The sequence below is a fragment of the Serinus canaria genome, chromosome 1 (assembly GCF_022539315.1).
Source record: "Serinus canaria isolate serCan28SL12 chromosome 1, serCan2020, whole genome shotgun sequence".
NCBI classification, from domain to species: domain Eukaryota; kingdom Metazoa; phylum Chordata; class Aves; order Passeriformes; family Fringillidae; genus Serinus; species Serinus canaria.
The window spans coordinates 41,392,668-41,413,834 of NC_066313.1; the positions used below are offsets into that span (position 1 = coordinate 41,392,668).

At 35.6% G+C, this 21,167-nt stretch overlaps 1 protein-coding gene across 2 annotated transcripts in view; it reads right to left on the reverse strand.

Moving 5' to 3' along the window:
* The window catches only part of CWF19L2 (CWF19 like cell cycle control factor 2), a 67,179-nt gene that overhangs the window by 22,485 nt on the left and 23,527 nt on the right, over nucleotides 1-21,167 (reverse strand). For both annotated transcript variants that reach the window (XM_009102792.4, XM_050980948.1), the window contains exons 10-12: nucleotides 19,059-19,148; nucleotides 7,024-7,149; nucleotides 5,653-5,790 (exon numbers count right to left, since the gene is read on the reverse strand). In XM_009102792.4, the coding sequence (XP_009101040.2) occupies nucleotides 5,653-5,790; nucleotides 7,024-7,149; nucleotides 19,059-19,148 (354 nt within the window). The remainder of the gene's footprint in view (nucleotides 1-5,652; nucleotides 5,791-7,023; nucleotides 7,150-19,058; nucleotides 19,149-21,167) is intronic.

Consider the following 21,167-nt stretch of genomic DNA (forward strand, 5'->3'; position numbering starts at 1 on the left):
TTTTGGGTGGCCCCTTCAAATAAAAAGCCCAGCTAAAGAATTTAGTATCATTGTGATACTGAAAGGAAACCTTAAGAGACAGAACTCCTAATGATCGAGATTATACTTGTATAATACCTCAAGTATACTTTTTCCCCCACTTCAAATTTCCTTTGAAATTTGTGGATGAAATAGGAAATTCTACTAAACACAATTAGCAGAGGAACAAAAGATACCTGCATGGTTCCAGTGTGGGTTATTTTCAGCTTTTTTGTACTGTTTCTTTTCTGCTTATTTTCTTGTTCCAATTTGTATGCAACTATTAAACTTCTGCTTTTCCTGTTTCCTTGCTAACGCAATCATAGCTGGAGTTACTTCCATATAAGCTAATAAAAGTGCATCTGCTTGAAAAATTTGTCCAAAAAAAAAGTCTATAGATTGTATAAAATGTATCAGTTTGGGTTTAAATTGTCATGGCAACACTGACGTCTTTAAATGACAGAGCTAATATTTGTGGAATGTTTTATCATAATGTATTTCAGGAAGCTGCAAAGAAGAATTATCTATTATTTTAGAATACAAACCTGAGTGACATAAGAATACATCTCATCGCATTTAAATTTATTCAGCATTTAGCACCTATTCTGAACAACAAAATAACCTCAGAATAGTTTTTCTGATCTCAAATAATATTTGTTTAAGACAAATAACAGCAGAATTTTATCATGCAAAACCTTATAACAATTCCAGTCTCCCTGTGAACACAGACATTTAAATTTGTAGGTTTAATTCATCATATAATTCAGTGAATAGGCATTTTCAAAACCTATCACCGCACTGAATTAAATAATATTTTAAACACATGGTATCATTTCAAGATATCAGTGCACAGAGTTCTTTTAAGGCCTGCGTCACTGGCAAGAAAAGACTACCCACCATGCTGGTAAGCAAGGTAGCTCAGGATTTTTTTGAGCAGCAGAAGTCAAGCAAAAACAGATGACAGAGGACTGCTCAATGGCTAGGGACCAACCTTCTTTTTGTTTCTGCTATAGGAAATTAAAACTGTAGATTTTGCTAGAAGTAGTTATTAGGACGGATAAAGCTTTATATAAAGTCAATGGCATAAAATGTAAACGAAACAAAAATACCTTCAGCCATAGAATTCTACTTTTACAATTCTGATTGTCATTTCACTTTACAATTATTCCTGGCCATAATTTTAATGTCTAGGAAAGACTGTCCTGCACAAGTCTTCAATTACAACGTATCTTGTAATTTTAACATAATTCTGGCAGAATCCTAAATGCTTATGCAGTAATTTAATATGGGCTACATTTACACAGTTCTTACTCTTCCCAGGTTTTCTTCCCTAATGCAGCTGTCACTGCTGTTGATTTGTTTCCACATGCAGAAAAAGCATTAATTTTATGTCGGCACAATGTACACAGAAGGATGTTTAATGAATTGAAATTAAACATAGCAGAACAAGGTGTTGGAAATTATTTCTCTTGGGTTATCACACTAATTTTTACAACAAAGCATGCACATGATCTTTAAGTAAATGTAAAAAGCAACAGGGTACCAGAGCTTTGCTGGCTTTATCACGTCTATTAAATATTGTGCTAAAATTGCTTCACCATGTGAAGAAGAAGAAAAAGGTTCATTACATAATAGCAGCAGCAGCAGCAACATTTTGCATTTTTCACTTTAGCTGTTAAGGCTTTTTCAAGACTATTATTTTGGTTTATGATGATGGAAATGCAAAAATGCGAACAGGTAGACTTGCACAGCAAGCAAAAATGATTAGGCTGAAAGTAATTTTCTATTGTACAGACTTTTAGAGAAGCAAGGAAAGGCAACATGCAAATTTCCTTTTTGCAAACCTATAATACCAGAATACCACTCGGCTAAATCCACAAAGGAAGGTCAGCAATACTAATAAAGCATTTAATTTTTCACTGCTGAATTCCTCTTAGGAATTACTGCACATATTTTAAAATAAAATTAGTTTCTGGCCAAAATCAAAATGTCCTGATGAACAATTCAAATTAATTGTTCTCTCTTTCTTGAAGTAAAATATAAAAAGGAAAAAAATGCTTTAGTAGAATTAATACATACAAATACAAGGTAATTTCTCTGAGGTTATGTTCCAGGAATCAGTCTCTAAACACCCACAAGCATCTCTTGACATGAGTGAAAGGATTACATAAGTCTTAACAGCATGAATTTGGGAAAATTGAACCACTTACAACAGTCAAAGGCTAAAGAAACTACAAACAGGGTACTTAAAGCTATCAGTAGAGAAAATCTAATACTGCACACATATTTTGTACTCTAGAAATGTCAGAAAAAAACAGTTTTCAAATGTTTTATTGACTTCTTTATATCCTCAAATCATGCTTCTACAACAGTGAGAACCAAAACCACTTTCAGAGGTGAAGAAAACAAAAAAATAAAAAGAGTGATTTAAATGGGTGTTTTTTTCATTGAGATAAAACAGCAAAACATGAACAGATCAAACTCTAGGCCTGCTTTTTCTCCATAAATCAAAAAGATTACTGTTGGGTTTTAAAAAGGTTTTTTTTTCACCACCGTAAATTAAAGATTTGGGCCTTTTTCATGTTATTCATAAATTTGACATAATAGCATGCAAGGGACGGATGTGGGAAAGGCAGCATTTCAAACTGCTGAGATACGTGACACCCACATCAGCCACCTTCAGACACAGGCTGAAGGGGAACAGGAGGCAACAGCCTCAAGCACAGCAGGGCTGTCTTAGAACCATGACTACAAAAATAAGAATGGACAAGAGGGCAGTAAGTCAGAATCTAAATTTAAAACAAAGACTCAACAGGTAGAAAAATAGCAAAGAGACAGCAAAATCCCTCCATCTCATCTCATTGAGCTCTTGAGAAAAGGAGAGGTGAGAAAAAGATTTAGTAAGTACAAGTATGGCTTGAACACTGCAGATGTTTAGTCTGTCAATCTGAGTGGGAGTCTGGCACGAGATAACATACAGACTTTCACCTGCCAATGGGATTAGACAGAGGTTTCATGAAGAGAGACTTTGGGTCTACATACTGATATTTCTTCCAAGTCCTATTCAAGAAAATAAATCCTTTCATGAATTATACCCTTCTATTTCAACATCCCCATCTCTCTCTACAAAACTGCAATTATGTTATTATCTTCAATAACAACTAGCCTGTATTTCATTTGAAATACTGTAAAAGCACTAAATATCAGGAAAGTAACACTGATCTAGAGCAGAGCATTCAGCTGTGTAAAAGCCAGAAAACATGCTGGCCTGTCATTCTCATTCTGTTCCCACTTGTGAGAGCAGCGCCTATTTCCTCCATCCTCAACAGCCATGGGCTGGAAGTTTCTTTTGGGCATAGTCTGGGAAAGGGATAGAAGCCCTGGGAAAATCTCTGAGGGAAATAATACTGCCCTAGGCAATTCACAGGGATTAGATGAATGAAATTATTGAACAGAATTTAAGGGACACAATCTCCCTTCTCCCATCCGAGGCAGGATACCATTTGTAGACTTGCAGCAGTTTCCTCTCACCTCTCCTCTGCAATATGACAGATTAATTTTTGCCGATAATTTTTTCATTTCTCAAATGAAGGCAGAAAGTAATTTGTATGTGTCAAATTTGTGTACTATGTTATCAAAATAAAACTGGCAAAAGAAGTTTGTTTGCTAGACTCCTGCTGGAATAAAACACCTTGCTGAAACCACTGAGGAGAGATGCAAGAATTTTGAAAACTAACTTACTCAGTCCCAGATCATAATGCAGATACTCCATTTAGTATAGGCTTATAAAGTACATTATCTAGAATATCTGAGATCACACCCAAATTTTTCAGTCTGCTGCCAACACTTCAGTGGAAACACTAATCTTGTCCTGTGAATAAGAATGCATTCTACAGACATGGAAAGACATGGAAAGCTCAGGGAGGCCTAGGAGCCAGTTTCTTAACCAAAGATCAAGAAACAAACATCATCGGGGAAGACCATCACATTTTGTGGTGACAGCATCTGGGAATCACCTGCACAGAAACTACTAAAAGCATTTTAGATCTTAACGGAGAAGAACAATTGGCATTTGAGATGCTTCTTTCTAAGAAAGCTGAGCAAAAATACCTTCAAAACCTAAATGTGGCATTGCATGGGATTGAAAGACTACAGTATCGTGAATTAAAACATGGACATTTCAATACTAATGGCTTTGACAAGATATCTATTTTGAGCATATGCTCCAATACACTTAGCCAGTAAATAAATAGTATGGCTGAATCTTAAAAGGTCAGTAAAGAAACTTGTTCTAATAAAAAATGTGATGTAGTATATCTTTGCCTAGTAACAAAAAAGAATCACATTACTTAGCATCTGATTCAAAGCTCACTGAAGTTAGTAGGAATTCAGAGCCTTCCAAAACTACAATAAAGTATTTGCATAGGCTAGGAAACACAATACATTCTTGCGACATTATTAATAAATTCTATCCTTCAAAAAAACAAACAAAAACAAAACAAGAAAAAAACCCCAAAAATGAAACAAAAAAAAAAGGGAAAAAGCTGTTAGAATGAAACAGTTGCTTTCTCACCTAGCGTGACCATTTCATGTTGCAAAATCAATCTCCAGCAATGGAGAAGACGTATGGGGGAAAGCTGGTAGAATTGACTCTTCTGCTACACATTAGCAGTTCTCAGCACTGCATTTCATGCTCTACAACACAAGTTCTACAATTACCTTCTTCAATTACCTTCTTCACTGAAAAAAAATCTCAAACCACTCCTTCATGCTATCTGTTCTGTGGCCACATCCCATATGAGAAACAAAAACAGTTGTATTCTATTAAAATTTTATGCTAATTGTTCTAATCTAGCAGCTGCTTTCCCTTACCCATCCACCCATTCCCCCAAGCTGAAGAAATTTTGTTTACTTGGGTTTTCTCCAAATGGCCACTGCTCTGTGCTCCAGATTACCAGGTATGCTTTAACAGATTGGGCAGCATTCAAGATATGGGTGCATGATGCATTCACTACATGCTTTAAAATGCTAAATTCTCCCTTTTCATGACCTCCAAAATTCTGATTCTCCCTTTAGTCACAGCAGTGCTGAGATGATATTTGCAGATTCACAACAACTCTCAAAACAGGCATCAACAGCCTCTTGTATATCTACAGTTGGCTTCACAAAGCTTCAAAATTATCAACATTTTGCCTTCACCAACCCTGTGTTTCATCTAAATTTATTGCCTCAATACCTGTGATGGGATCTCTTCCTTCTAATTTTAGTGTTCTATAGAATAATCTCCTGTGTCTGAACATTTTAATTCCTTTTATATCCATAATGTCTTTCAGAGGCCATTTAAAATACAACAGGTGACTTACATCACTAAAATATGTACGTCTCTCCAGCAACTCTCTAAAGTGGATCTTAAGAATCACCTCAGATGTTTCAAAATGTTAGAAAAATCCTCGCTTTGTACTTGGAAATTCTACAATTTACAATGGCCCCTATTTTTGACAGTCCTGCATAATTCTGTAACCGTAAAAAATTATCATCTTCCTTCAGACCTTCCCTTTACTCAGGCCTCCTGTCCTCCCTGATATTTCTAATAATAACATCCTCAGTTAAAAAGTCATACACACAGCACCTTACCTTTGATGCCATACGCATGAACAGTGAATTTTGATCCTCTGCTGTTCTCATCTTCTCATTTTTGACCAAATCCTTCAGGTTCATACTATCATCATCCTGAAAATACCTTACTCGCTCTTTATTTACATGAGTAGGCATCTGGAAGCAAACATTAAAAATAAATATTAACCTAATCAGAAAAGATCAGCTATAAAATTCAGACCCTACAATTTCAACAAGTTTAAAGACTCATGAATCAAGGTATGCAGATCCAAAACAATGGGGCTAACAGCTCCATTTTATCTAGGGAGAAAAACATCTTTCCCTTTCTTCAATTGCATCAGTATGTCTAAATAAAAATATAGCCTCTCCCCAAAGTCACTATATCCTTAACATTCTTACGGTATCAAGCTCCAACATTACCACTCAGGAAAGATAGACAGTACTTCACTGAAACAGTTCATTAGCTCATAAAAATGAAATATTGTAAATAAGTAATTTTCATTATTGACAATTCTAAAGGTTTTGTAAAGTCACAGACATCACTGAAACACAGTAATCACAGACAGAACTGAAAACTTGTGTGAATATGGTACCTCTGGGAAATGCTGCCATCTTAGAGTGCACAAGGGAACAGAGATGTCCCTTAGGATAGGAATAAACTAAATTCTGAAGGAGAACAGGGAGTGGTCATTAACATAAAGCAGGATACCATTTTCCAAAATGGAAACAACAGGATGATGACAACAAATTCCTCACCCTCTTGTGCCTTTCACTTCTCCACAGCAGTGCTGCAAACTGATCTGACCTACTAATCAAGAATGCTTGCTAGAATTATGAGGTAGTGTCACCTCCTCTTATTTTAAAAAGATCAAAGTGCTACTATATTTACTGTTGGAAGCAATTATCCAAAGAATAAAACACTGCTTCCAAGTTTCTTACTGTTCCCCAAAGCACTTTGTTACAAAGATTAGGTCATAATTGTTATTGCCATCAGTAGCCATATTTTTTGTTAGAATTGAAGTGAAATTAGCCCTTAAGACCTGAGTATCTCAGCAAAACCTTTCTTAATTTGGAAATATTCAGCTCTGCTAATCTTTGTTATTTACATAACTTTATGTAATATAAACTAAAGAGACTGTGATAAGTTTTCCTTGAACATGCATTTAAATAAGCCCTAAAGTGATCCCTTGGGAAATGCAATCTGAAAATAAACTGAATATATGCTTAATAAATATGTACTCTAATACTTAATTACAATCATCTTCCAACAGGAACTTTTTAGCTACTACTGACATTCTGATAAGACACTCATTAATTACGGCATCATAAAAGTAAAACTACAAAATCAGTTAAGAGGTGCAGTTCAGTACTCAGATTTGTAAAACTTACCATCTGCTGCTTTCTTCGTCCTCCTTTTGGCTCCAGTGGCTCTGTTGGTCCCATCACAGGCCATGCCCTTCCACTTCCATCTGTTCTCACAAGGACCACTTGTTCATCTTCTTGACGGCTTGAAGCCTGTGTCAGGTTTTAAGACATATTTTAAAACAGATGGTACAGACAAGCCAAAAGAAATACCTAATCCACATTAAAGAAATGTTTTAAATCCTAAAGATTAAGTAACAGATTCTTTACATTTTGTGTGTTCAGTGCAATTCAAAGTAGACAGTTTCACCTTAGTGAGGCATTATTTTCACATTCAAAAAGAAAAAAAGTATACATTCAATAAATTAAATGCAGAGCTTTTCCTTCCAAAAGATCCAAGTTTGTATTCTTGCTTTTTTCACATAAAGCTTTACCTCCAGAAGATATGCAATGCTTCTGAAAGAGTTAAAGAGATAATACTGAATTAATAAACACCACCATCATTATAATGCTGTATTACTGAAAACCATCTAAAAAGCTACAGCCCATTACCACCTCTTTTATGGATTGGGAGTGTAGAGAATAAACACCCTCACCTCTGTTCCCTAAAAAGTTATAGAACCTGTCTTCATGGAAAGTTTTTTATAGGGCCCCCACTTGATAGGGGGCCCCTATATAGATGTAGGGGATAGGTATATATAGACACACATAGAGGGGAAAAAAAGGGCAGAAATTCTTCACCAAAAAGTATTTCACTTTCTAAAATATTACTAATAATTTTAAAAATAATTTAAAAGCCTGTGAACTTCCTGATTATACTCCAAAGATGTTTCAGTAAATCAGTTGATTAAATCAGAGCATATAATGGGGCTACTACTTAATCAGATGATATTAGGAGAGCCTTTGTCAAATCTTATAAACAACTTCATTAATCTCTATTTCAAGCTATTTTCTACCAAACTGCTATCCACCTGCCATCCTTGCCTAAGGAAAGCTTGTCCCAGAAACCCAAATAAAGTCTGGAAAATCTGTAGATACTGAAGCATACTTCAACAGCTTAATTACATTTTTCCAAGGAAAGTCATATGAAGGTAGAAGTTATGAACCAAAAAGCTTCCTGGGTAAACCAGACCTCTCTCTTCTGTAACACCAAAGGCAAATCTCATCTTGCAAAGCAAACCAAGAAGTCCAGCACAACTTTGGCTCCAATAACAACACTGATATTTTCAGAGAATACAACATGACTTATTTCCAGCATCAGCCAGATACATGTTATTTGTGTGTAATCTGTACTTCAAGTGTTCCTTTTTCACAAGGCAAGGGCTCTTGTCCCTGTTGGGAGGGGGAGAAAAGGTGGCTCATTCCAACAGGAGAAAAAGGCTCTGTGCATTCACCCCACACATGTCTTGTGATAAAAAGGTCACGGCTGACTGAGACACATACAGCCAGACTGGGGGGACCAGGTTTTACCATGCCATAAAACCTTATTCACAGGAGATACAGAAAGCAAAGATGAAGCTAACATCAATAAGAATGTATCACAGCAAACTTCTCCAATGCCACAATTACTTTAAAACTTGCATGACTTTACAATTTGGAGGTTGAACAGATAACCACAGATACTGCAGTGAAATCTCAAAAATCCAGAGCATTGCTAATTAGTCTGAAATTGCACAGACCTTTTTCAGGGAAAAACTCACCATACCCACATGGCCAAGTAGGGATACAGAGCTCTCCCAAGAGCATTAATCAAATTCACATAGCAGACCTTTTACAGTTTTCAGTGAATAATCTACCAAGTAGCCACTTCTGATGGGTCCTGTTTTGTGAAATCCTCTGCCAGGAGCATCTTTCCAGTCATTCAGCTCTTTTACCTGCTTCCCATATAGTGTCTCCAAAAGAATGCTAACTTCAGGTATCTCTTTCCCCACACCTTTGTGTTACTGAGACAAGAAAAGAATGAACTTTTCCATTTCCAGTCTCTAAACCTCACTGTATACATGACTTTTGAAAAATACAAATCACTGAAACCAACAGTCATTACAACAGCACTTGCTTCAACAACTGCAAAGAACAGTAAATACAAGTTCCTTATATCAACTTACAAACATTTAATTCCTTCTAAAGACAGCCATCCCCAAATTTGTCTACACTAAATTTCTTAATACAGACATTTCAAAAAGGATGTCATTGATGTGCAGGCTGTTATTTTCCCAAAAGTTAATGGAATTCACAAGGTGTTCTCTGTGTCAGACTTTCTTTACCTTTGAAGGAGGGCTCTAAAATATTAGATCCAAGCAACATTTGCACTTTCTTTTGTCTTCCCATTTCTGCATGCTTGCACACTAATGTGCAAGCAGCAGAAGAGTATCTTCTAGATCTGAACCATGGTATGAGTTAGGACAGGGACAGGGAATGGAGAGGGGAGCAATAGATATAATACATACTGAATTATTTGGGTCAGAACCCTACAGCTGGCAAGGTTTTGTCTGCTTTATGAGGCTTTGAGGTTTTTTCTCCCTAATTTCCAAGAGTCCTGAGTCCTGACATAAAGCATGTAATACTGATTATAATGTATTTAGATTCAATATTCCAGAGGGGGAAAAAAAGGCAAAAAATTATAGTAATTTTAGCTTTAGAATAGAAAGTACAAAAAAATCGAAGTGGTTCTTCAAAGAGAGATTAAAGGAAGCAGATAAAAGAATAAAGTAACTATGGACAGTATGAAGACTAATGTGAAGTCATGTTAGAGAATAACAGAAAATGCATACTAGGAACTAAAATGAATTCAATGGATGCAAGCCAAACATGATTATTCTGAAGATTAAAGATGTTATTAGAGGTAAAAACATCCTTCAAAACTCAATACCCTATCTAAATAGAACTGACTTAAAAATACAGCATAACAGAAAGTTAATTGTATTCACACACAAAAAAAAAGAGGATTTTTAGTAGAATCTTACTAACAATAATTAGTAAAGCTATTTCTAAACACATCAGAAACAAAAAGCTTTCTGGTAGAAAAAGATGCTCAAGTGGTTACAGCATTATCAGAAGGTGTCATTTGAATAATATATTAATTAATTGTATTTTATTCAGCAGCAGTTTTTGAAATAAAAAAGAAAAAACCCTAGAACTTTAGATATCATCTTTAAACTGAAATATCAGTAATAGGAGTTTTTTAAGTAAGCTGCCATGAAGTAATGATTTTCACTAGAGCTTCCAAAAAAGAATTCTAACATATAATATCCACACCCTTCAGCACATACTATACCCCTTAAACAGGTCTCGGTACAAAAACAATGGAAAGCAACCAATATAATAAAAAGCTTTAAAATGTGCCAAAGGCTGATCCTGGGAATTCTGGGGCAATGTATCTAACATTTGCAGTGGACGAGTTCACATAAGCGAAATAAAAACTAGACTTCCTCTACACTTGAACAATTACACCATACTGAGAAAGAGCCTTTGCAGGAAAAACCCACCACTCACAGAAGTAATAGACTTCTGCAAAGGAGTGTGGATATCAATCTAACTGCAAGAGTTACTTAATGTTCACTTTTTATCTATTGATATTTTCTTTACACCTGTATTCCCATGACTATGGTATATGGTAACACAATGTGGTCACTGTGATATAATAAATACTCATCAATAATTATGATCAGATAAATAATATTTCTATTAAATACAAAAATAAGTTTAAAAAAATATATTAAATTACTTTTATTATACCTACTGTTAAATGTTAGAAGTGAAACTGGAGAAGAGGCTCAGTCACTATCCCTACATCTTGTGATGACTGCTAAACAAACAATACAATTTACAGTCTCAAATAAATAAAAATAGGGTCTATTTCCACAATGAGAGAGGAATTGTTTGTTGCCATTAATTAAGGAACATGACTTTTTACTTCAGGCCAAATAAATATGCAAAGTACACAGTTGTTCTCACCAAATGCACAAACTGCTATACAGCAATTAACATTCAACTGTACAAAACAAGCAGACAAGTCTGGTTCTGAGTGATAAAAGCTTTAAATTAAATACATAAATAAAAAAGATACAGATCTGAATAAGAATTTTGAACTCTCCAGAGATTATCCCTGTTCCATAATCCAGCAGAGGAAGTAGAAATCCTCTGCCACATCAGGTGGACAGCTTAATTTGAGGAACAGACACTGGAGCAGGTGAACAAATGAAGTAGTCAGGCCAAGCATCTGAGATAAAATTCACTCAGTTTTCAATGCTAATAGCTATAGGGAAAAAATATATTTTAATAGTCAGCGTATTGTAGGGTAGGGAACAACTAAAGAGAAAAAAAAATATTTTTAATTACTGAGCCAACAAAAACCTGGATGCTTCATGATTTGAAAGCTTTCTGCACATGTTTACTGAGAGCTACATTCAAGTGGTACAACCACAGTGTAATAAAGGAATAACAAAGAAACAGTCTTCAGTAAGGAACTAGCCTCTACAACCAAAGGCTAGCTTTGTTAAATCAGATGCTGCATTAAGCATGCCACCTGTTTCCTTTTCCCTACTCTCTCTGGTAAATGGAAATGCTTTGAATATTGTCTTATTCCTCTACTGGAAAAGTCTGTCCTTACGTTTTAGTATCAGTAAGTGTCTAAAAGATATCTAGCACTTCTCAGAGTGCTGGACTCAGCTATTTCTCCCACCCACTGTCTCCTCTCTGCTTCCATTGCTCCTTCTCCTCCCAGTCCAGTTACCCTTCTCATAGGCTCTCAGCTTGCATTCACAAATAATCACCAGTTACCAGAAGGATGGGTAAATGCTGTGTAGAAAGAGTGTCTGCCTCCTTCAGTGCTGGCTATTCCTAAGGGCACCATGTCTCATATTCAGGAGTCTTTTTATTCCCAACCTAGAGTCCTCAAGTAAAAGGTTTCAAAGCATCTAAACTCCCCTTCAGGCTCTAATATTTGGTGTGAATAGTGGTACTTTGGCCTTCAATGTAATGCTTAAAAAAATCAGTAGGTTAACCATTCTCTATGGCAAGACTGAGGTTTGCATCTCACAGGAAGATGAAATTAAAATGCTCAGAGGCCTATAACAGCAGTCCACTGTATACATGTTGTATCTTTGATTTGGGTTTCTTAAAGCAGAAAGAAGAAAATACTAAGAGAATTAGCAGCATGAGGAAGGAAAGCAAAAGCAAACTTTTAAAAAGTAGGTTAAAAATTTAGTATTTCAAGAAAGACTTCATAAATATATTAATGAGTCACTATTACACATTCAAAAGGTGCTAACACAGTAATGGGATTTTTAAATGGTTTTACAAGATCAGAAAGTTGCACTGCCATAATTAGGCCCTTGTGTTTAACAGTGGAGAGAAGCATTAGAAAATCTAATGCAGGCTGCAATACAGAGATGAACTATTCTACAGAAGAGCATCTGTACCAGGTAGTGCTAGGTTTGTGTGTAAAGCACTGGACTAAACAAAAATCCCAAAAGTTCCAAAGCATGGAAAAGGATTAGGTCTCTATCCTTTTCTTCTGCTAGTAAGTGAGTGACACTGGTTATTAACACAATAAGTAAAACTTCATTTGTTCTTACTGATATAAAGTCAGTTGCCCCTTAAAATTCAGCAAGTCTTTGTCCTTATATTACAAAAAGGTTATTTTGGCTAAACTGTTTATTACTCAGAGTAAGCAGTTTATAAATCTTCATTAATCTCCTTTTTACAATGAATGTCTCTGACATTAGCCCTGCATGCAGAAATCCTTCTATTTCTGCTCAGTACTTATTTTCTTAGAGCATCTTTAAGATAGGGTGATCAGAATATCACCTCTTGAGTAGAATGGCCACACACACAAATCTAGAGTCAAATTCATTAAGTCATACTGCCAGCCTGTGGAAGCAATACTGGAACTAGTAACATATAACTCACAGCAGCTTGTAATGCCTCTGTCCATTGATGCATCTAAAAATGGGGAAAACTAAAGCAATTAAGTCTAACTTCAAAATAATATCCTGGATATCAGGAAGCCACATAGCCTTGAAAATACAACCTTAAAAAAAGCTCTAAATATTCAGTTTGACACTCTAAATTGTTAGCTACACTTTGAAATAGTTAGTCACTTAGCCACATCAATGAGCTACCGTAGGTATGCGATGTAAGAAAATTTGTAAAAACTGTAATGACTAGATGGCTTGTTTTTACAGCAAGAACATCTGACACAAAACGTATATACTCAGACCATAAAAAAAAGAGAAGTATTGCAGCATATTGGTTCTTAAATCCACAGATTTTTATTTCATCTTATCAATTGATTTAACACAGTGAAAGGGTAAATACAGCAGTAGAAATTTAACATGGTGTTAACACAGCCAGAAAAAATGGCACCATCAGTTAAAAGTGTTGCATGGCACTTGGATATGGTTTTTGTGTCTGGTGTTAAAGCATACTTGGAAGTTTTTGTATTCTCAGTTTGAATTCTAAGAAGTTTTAGCCATTCTGCTCTTTTATACTTTTTAGGTGCACTGAAATGGTTAAGATATTTTACATTATTTACTTACTGATACAATTTTTCCAAAATGTTTTACTTGTAAAAGCCACATTCCTATGAATTACACTCAGGAAGATAAACCACTTTGATTTAGCATGTCTTTGTCTTAAATAATTGTGTAATCTGCTCTTACTGACATTGACAAGAATGTTCAGGAAATAAACTAATCAATACCAGCATGCACCTATTATTTTTCAGAAGTATGCACTAATGATATGAAAGCTGTTTTGCAGCTCATACCCCTTTCATTATTCTGTGCTACATTTAGAGCTAGTCAAGTCTGTAGGGAAGACACAAACTTTTGCTGGAGAAAAAATGACACAGCCATCTTGCAGACAAGATGCAAGTGTGATGGAACAGCAGGAATCGGGAATTATGATGAGCTGAAAACATCTGAGAGTAAACAGGCCATGAGCCATCTGTTGCTTTATCTCTCCACCATCTGAAGTTCCAAATAAAATTTCAGATTTTTACTGTGCATTTAGTGAGGATCATTAATCCCCAGCCTTCTAGTTTTTTTGCAAGTGTCTCAGCTATACTTCTATGCCAAGCAATTTAAAACAATTTTTAAAGGATTCTTTATATATGGTAAGTCTATACTACAGCTGTATTTAGGTTCTGCATTGGTTAAGTCAGAATGAAAGTTATGAAAACATATTATAGGTAAATTTTGACAACCAAATAGTTTCAATACAGAAAAATTACTGTGTTTATAGATTCAATTCCCAAACCTAAAATTTAACAACCTGGTACACCTGCAATTTGGAACATTAATTTTCAGGGTGTTTTGGCTTTTGCTTTCTTTATGTTTGTTTAGCATTGGCTTGGTTTCTTTCTAAATAAAAACCCCCATACATCAGAAGCATTCTTTTCCTTCCTTCTTTCACTTCCTACTCTGAAGTACTAATCACATCTAAATGTTACACGTATACACAAATATACACAAACACACATGTCCACACACTCCACCTGACTTTGAGATAACTGTCTCTTTCTCCAAGGAATCAATGCCATTTTTAAGTTATTTGTGAACAGGTTAATCTTGAAAACATATGAAAAATAAACATACATTCTTGTTTTCCCCATTATCATTACTGAAACCAAGAGAACATTATTTCAGGTTAGTTCCACATCTGATTCCTCTCAGCTACTCACTCCTAATGTCACATGGTTTACTTGTCTCAGGACAGTAACTGTGCAGCAAATAATTTCTCTGGGTAAAGATCCAGCATGTTCCATCCTGTCTTTCCCAAGGCAGAACTACACACAATGGGATGCAATGGATGCAATTTTATAGAATTGGAGATTAAGATCATTTAAGATCATCTAGTCCCAACCCCCTGCCACAGGCAGGACCTCCCACAAGACCTTGTTGCTCAGGGCCCTGCCCAACCTGGCCTTGGAACACTGCCTTGACTGGGGCATCCACAACCTTGCTGGGCAGCCTGTTCCAGCATCTCACCACCCTCAGAGTAAAAAAATTCTTACTAATATCTAACTTAAATTTTACCTCTTTCAATTTGCACCCATTACTCCTTGTCCCGTCACTACAGCTCCTAATGAAGAGTCCCTCTCTGGCTTCTCTCTAGGCCCCCTTCAGACAAGTAGGATTTGAGATTTAAGTCAAGCTGTTTTATTCAGTTTCTTTTCTAAAAACCAGTGTTAGTTCTTCAAAAAGAATTTAAAAAATATTATTTATATTGAGCTAGTTTCCCTAGAATTCTCCCTCAGTCTGGAGTATAATGAATCTCAGGAATCCAAATTAAACATCAGTGAAGTATATTGAAGTTCTGATGCTTAATTTGGATTCAGATAGGAGGTGTTGGAAAAATAATCAACCTTATTATTTATACTCAAGAAGAATAATTAAATAAAAATAGCAGAAGTGCTTGAAGTACATGGAGTTCTTAATATTATGAAGTTTTTCAGTAAAAGACGAGTCCCACTTATGCCATAAAACTCACCAAATTAACTTCTCCTTGCACAATAAATCTTCTCCACCTGAGATGCACAAGCAATGGCCTGGAGTCTGTTACTCTCACAGATGCAACAGGTAGCCTAGAAAAGGTTTCCTCCTTTAAAGCAGCACCATGTCAGCCACTGTAAAGTGAAATGCTGTGCCTGCCAAAATTCAAGTCTTACTCTATGGATATCTTCTATGCCCAAGAGGCTTCACAGAAGCACTGAATACTCTTCAGTAGAAAAACACTCATACTAGACCAAAGGCTGAAGGACTTCCACAGAAAATTCAGTTATTCAAATGAAGATTTTCTGTGATTAAATAATTCATATTTTCCCTACATATTCTCAAATGCATAACAGAAAAGCCTATAGCTGTTTCTATTTTTCAGAGCTCTCTTCTTTTAAATAATCAGTGACACTATACCCTACCATGTTATTCTGCCTAAAGTACCACCTTCCAGCTTTCATTCAATTTTGTATTGATTTTGTCTTTCAAATGCAATTCATCATTATTGAAAACTGTCTCTAGCATTTGCTCAGCAGAAACTACTTTCTGTTTCATGCATACTAATTATGTTCTATGAAATACAGAAAAAAGCTTAGGGTTGTGAAGCTTTTCTTCTAAGCCATACTTCATTTGGGATTGAAAACAGTTTTAAAAGATGCATACTCTTATACTATATTCATCCACCACCATGTTGTTGGACCAGATGTTCATGATAAGTACCTTCCAAAGGATATATTCTATATTCTGCCTCTTCCTCATTTAAATTTGTACATTCCAATTTTTGTAGCAGCAAAACCCGCTGCAAATTATGTGCCCCATAGGAGTGTTAATGTTCCAGATACAGTTCATTAAATAAAAATACTGAATGAAAGTATAAATTACATCAGTTGTGACTGGTACTGACAATGGCAGAGGGGACATCCTCATAATCAATATAATAAAATCTAGGGCTGTGTAGTTTCTGTATTTCGGAACAGAAATACAAACTGTATTTAAGTGGTAAACTATGAACACATGGAAGTTGTTTTGCAAATGCTGAAGTCCCCACAATTTTCTGTTGTCTCCTTACATTCAATAGTATCATTTTCATCACCTATCTCAATTCAGAAACCCTATGATACAGCAGCCTTCTCTTTACACAGTTTCACTAGGACTCAAAGTGCAGCTTTGCCTTCTCAAAATGCCCATGAAAAATTAGACAATAAGCATCTGTAAATAAGCATCATTTCATTCTATCCCAAATGAAATCAAAAGTTTTTTGACTTCCATAGACCCTGAAGGTTGCCTCCTACTCAAAGATAAAACAAGCACCATCTGAATGTGGCTCAAACATTTAACTACAATACCCATTAAGACCCCAAATTCCATTAACAGATAATTTAACTGTATTCATACTAAAATTCATACTTAAGGCAGCCTGCAGTGAACAACAGAGGGGTTCTACCCAAGCTGAGACTTAGTGAAATTTATCAGCTGAGAAACACCATGTTTTTAAACTCCAAACATCAGGTTTTGAAAACTGTACTTCACAACCACATTTTTGAGACTGCTTGGGGTAGAATTCTTGTCTAAGTCAAAAAAATTACAAAATTAGTCACTAAGTCCCACTGTAAAAGCTGCATTTGCCTCTACTCCCACTTACAAACAAAATAAAATTATATAAAATTAGAATAGGATTTAAGCTATTGTCTTCTCACTTTTTACTCTCTTCAGTCTGTAGTTTTTAGATCACTTTAAGGCAGAATAAACCAGCACCACTATCAAAAGAATTGATCCTGTCCTCTGTGCAAACCCCAGCCATTCATACACCCCCTTATACTAGTGTAAGTCTTCACTCAGTCACACAGGGAAGAGAATTGGGAAATTGATCCGTGTCCAATTAATTAAGGAAAAAAACTTCCTAGGGAGATGCATTCAAAATTGCCTTCACTGCTTCCTGATTTATCTTCTCAGCTCTCCCAAGAGAAACTGAAATAAGGCAAAGCCACACTTCAGGACCACTCAGCACAACACTGGCCATGCTGCTCTGCAGAAGCAGAGACAGACCTGCCTGAAGCAAAATGCTTCATGTTTGTTACTGGTAATGGAGACACAGCTATCAAGCTTTGGGATCAATAGGATATCTGTTTGGAAAACCATTTCTGTGGCAACTGCTTCAGGTACCTCACTTGGAGTACACCTGTCTGAAGTGGCTGAGGCTGGCACTTGGGTGGTCTATGCCACAGAAAGGCTGAGTCATGCAGAGCCAAACATTCACAAATCAGCTTCCCTTGGGCTATGGGATGGTTTCTGAACATCTGGGCTGTTGACACACAGTGTGACTTAGCTGGCCCTTGGTACAAAGGAGCACCAAACACATCCTGCTTGTGTCCCACTAGTCAAAACCAATTCAAAGCTGTAAAATCAGTAAAAATACCCAGGCATCACAAAGACAGGGCTTAGGACAGAGCAATTGTAAGCTCTGAGGGACTTCTGACACTCAAACACCACCTCATACAGACTAGAAGAAGCTGGGAAAGAGGCACAGGCAAAGGATATTCATAAATATTTACATCTGGTATTTTTGCAATGACTGTTAGTTTTAAAAATGCTCTAACTAAAAATTAAGATAAAAATCAGAATATGGTTGAAGACCAGACCTGACCAAAATTGTTATCCATAACTCAGTACCTAAGGAATAGGTGTCCACCAACATTTGTGAGGCTCACCCACAACATGCTCTTTACTTCCCAATTTCAAAATCTGAATGGATTATAATTAATCCATAATTATACAACTCCAGTCTGCTTTATTTAGGGTTTTTTTTTACATATATGAAAAACATGCCAAAGAACTGCACTGCAGTGAAGCAGAATCTACCTACACAGAGCTTTTGTAATTTTGAATTGTTGTGAGTTCAGGTGTGACTTAAATACTATTGTCACAAGGTAGTCAGGCAGAGACCACACATTGTAACTCCGTTTAGTTTGTCTTCTAAAGACTGGTCAAATACTAGTTGGTGTATGAGGTCTGACATGAAGCCTTTTAGGACAAAAAAATTTAGTGGCTTTTCAAACTCAACTCACTAGCACCTGAGTTTTTATTGTGGAATTTGGGTCAAATTGAACAAGAACATTCATTTTTATCTGAAAGTTTCCTCTCCATCATGAGGACACAGCTCATAACTTAAGGTATTAGCCCTGTTTCCTTTTATCAGTGTTGGTACAGAAGAAGCTTTCTTATATTTCTTTAATACCACCCTTCAAAAGGAATAACATTTGAAGTGCCAGCTTCTTCAGAGACAACAGTCATGTAACAGCCAGCACATATCGGTCTCCTTTTCAATGGAAGATATATATCATTGCTGAGGAAACATTATGAGTAAAAAATGACCACTGAATTTGCTAAAGTACCATGGACAAAGTTTTGTTTACCAGCAAAAAGTACAATTCAATTTGGACAGTCACTCACCTGAAGTCACACTTTCTAACGCTCCTGAGTACATCTGATGTTCTCTAACTCAGCTGCTACCTGTATCATACATATAACACTAGTGCAAAGAAAAGAAAGTATTTTTCCACTTACCTCTCTGCCAGCCTTTGCTGGAATCTGTCCCTGAGTCTCTCTCAACTTGCGAGCACTGTCAAGTTTGGCTTGAAGTTCTGAAGCTAAATCCTTCAATGAAAGTGATAGTACTCCATTAGTTTAACTATCTACAGCTTTTAGGATATTTTTATATCAAAATGAACTATTCATTTCAATTTTTTGTGTTTTAATATAGCATTTTAAACTCCAATGACACCAAATACAAAAAAAAAAATCAAAATAATTCACACAACTCTTTATAGGATATAACATGAAAAAAATGTTCAGAATAGAGGCATCTGAAGTATAGGAACAAGCACTGCCATAAAAAGACCAGAAAATGTATTCTTAAGCATTATTAAATTCTATTAATAAATGCTTTGCATAACTAAGCATAGGTATTACTTTATGTGTAGGAAGCTGAATAAGGAAGCTTGAACACATCACATCCTTTTTTTTTTTTTTCTTGTACACACACACATACATCAGCTCTATGGGTCTAGGGAAATATCTCTCAGAAATTTTTGCTATGAAACTTCACAGCTCTCTACACTCCATGTCCAACTTCTGCACTTCAGACCTTATTTTGAGAATTAAAATGTACAAGAGGTAGGAAATAAGAACAGTTTACAGTCTTGTGCAAAATTGGTTTTGATGCTCCTGCGCTCCCTTAACCATCTGACTATTAACTAAATAGAAGTATTTCAGAATATCTTGGATTGCTAGGAATTGCCAGCCTATCAACCTGTAAAGAATAGAGCCATTTATACTCTAACCTCTCTGTCAGTTTCACTGACTGGACTCCAACCATCATGCCCACACTTGCTGCCCAAAATTAAGTCATTTGATCAACACCAGGCAGCAAATCAGTAACAAAAATAGATTCAGAATTCATTTGGCCCACATGGCCAAACTCAAGCTCCAGCCACCAGAACATGCTGTTACATAACCATCTGTTCTGGTGTGTGGGGATGAACTTGCTTAAACAAGCTGCATTTTCAATCTGATTAGAGAAAGACCATGAAAAATATTTAAAATGCCATAAGGCTATTATATATGATATATATTATATTAGCTATTATATTATTTAAATTGTTGTTGTTTGGTTTTAGGGGTTGTTTTTAACTAGGTTGATTCAGAGTGCATACATAGAAAATTGTATCTAGAAAAATAATAATAAATTGTAGTACTGCTTTCTGCCACATGATTTGGGTCAAAATAAAATGATACAATATTAAATGAAATACACAGTCTCCACAGAATAAATGTACATTTTTCATCAAATCACTTGCATTCAGTTCCCATCAGGTTGAAAAGAAAAAGACCAGATTTATGCCCAAAGTTTTGTTTAGGCAATGCTATTGAAGCAGAGCAGTATCAGAAAAAGAAGTTTACAAATTTTTTCTGCTTTCCATCAGTCTTTGGAAAACCTTCCCCTCCACAGTACTTTAGCAATTAGTGTATAGATAGCTCACACTACACCAATCCCTCACAAACCTATCACAATTACTTTCATAAGCATATTTTTCTTCACTAGTATATGTTTCTTAGTATTAACTAAGAAAAGTGGAGATTAACATATGAACACATCCATTTAAATCATTAACACTATACCTCAGTAGGAAATATATTGCTTCAAGTTACTTTTAATTCACCTTTGAAGCTAATAACATTTAAAATGGACAGGATTTCTAAATAAGGTATTGGTGTTCAAATGTTTAAAGCTACATACCCACATCTATATCTAAAGTCTGTGAAAAAAGAATTCTTAACATAAAATTGGTTTAAAAAGAAAATATTTGTAAAATGGATACTTTCTCCTAACAAAATTTGAATTATCTGATAGGGGCTTTAACAAGGATCTTCACCATGTCCTAGTCTAGCAATAATGACAAAACAGACTAAAACTTTCTACAAATCAAAGAATCAATAGCTCTTGAGAAATATTAATTTACCACCTGGAGACATAACATGTTTTATTTATTACTATAAATAAATATTTATTTATTATTTCTTAAATATGGAGATTTTGGTGCAAATATTATGTTAAAAGAGGCAAACTAAACAGGTGCAGTAAAAATAAATAAATACAAAAGCCCACAGTGATAG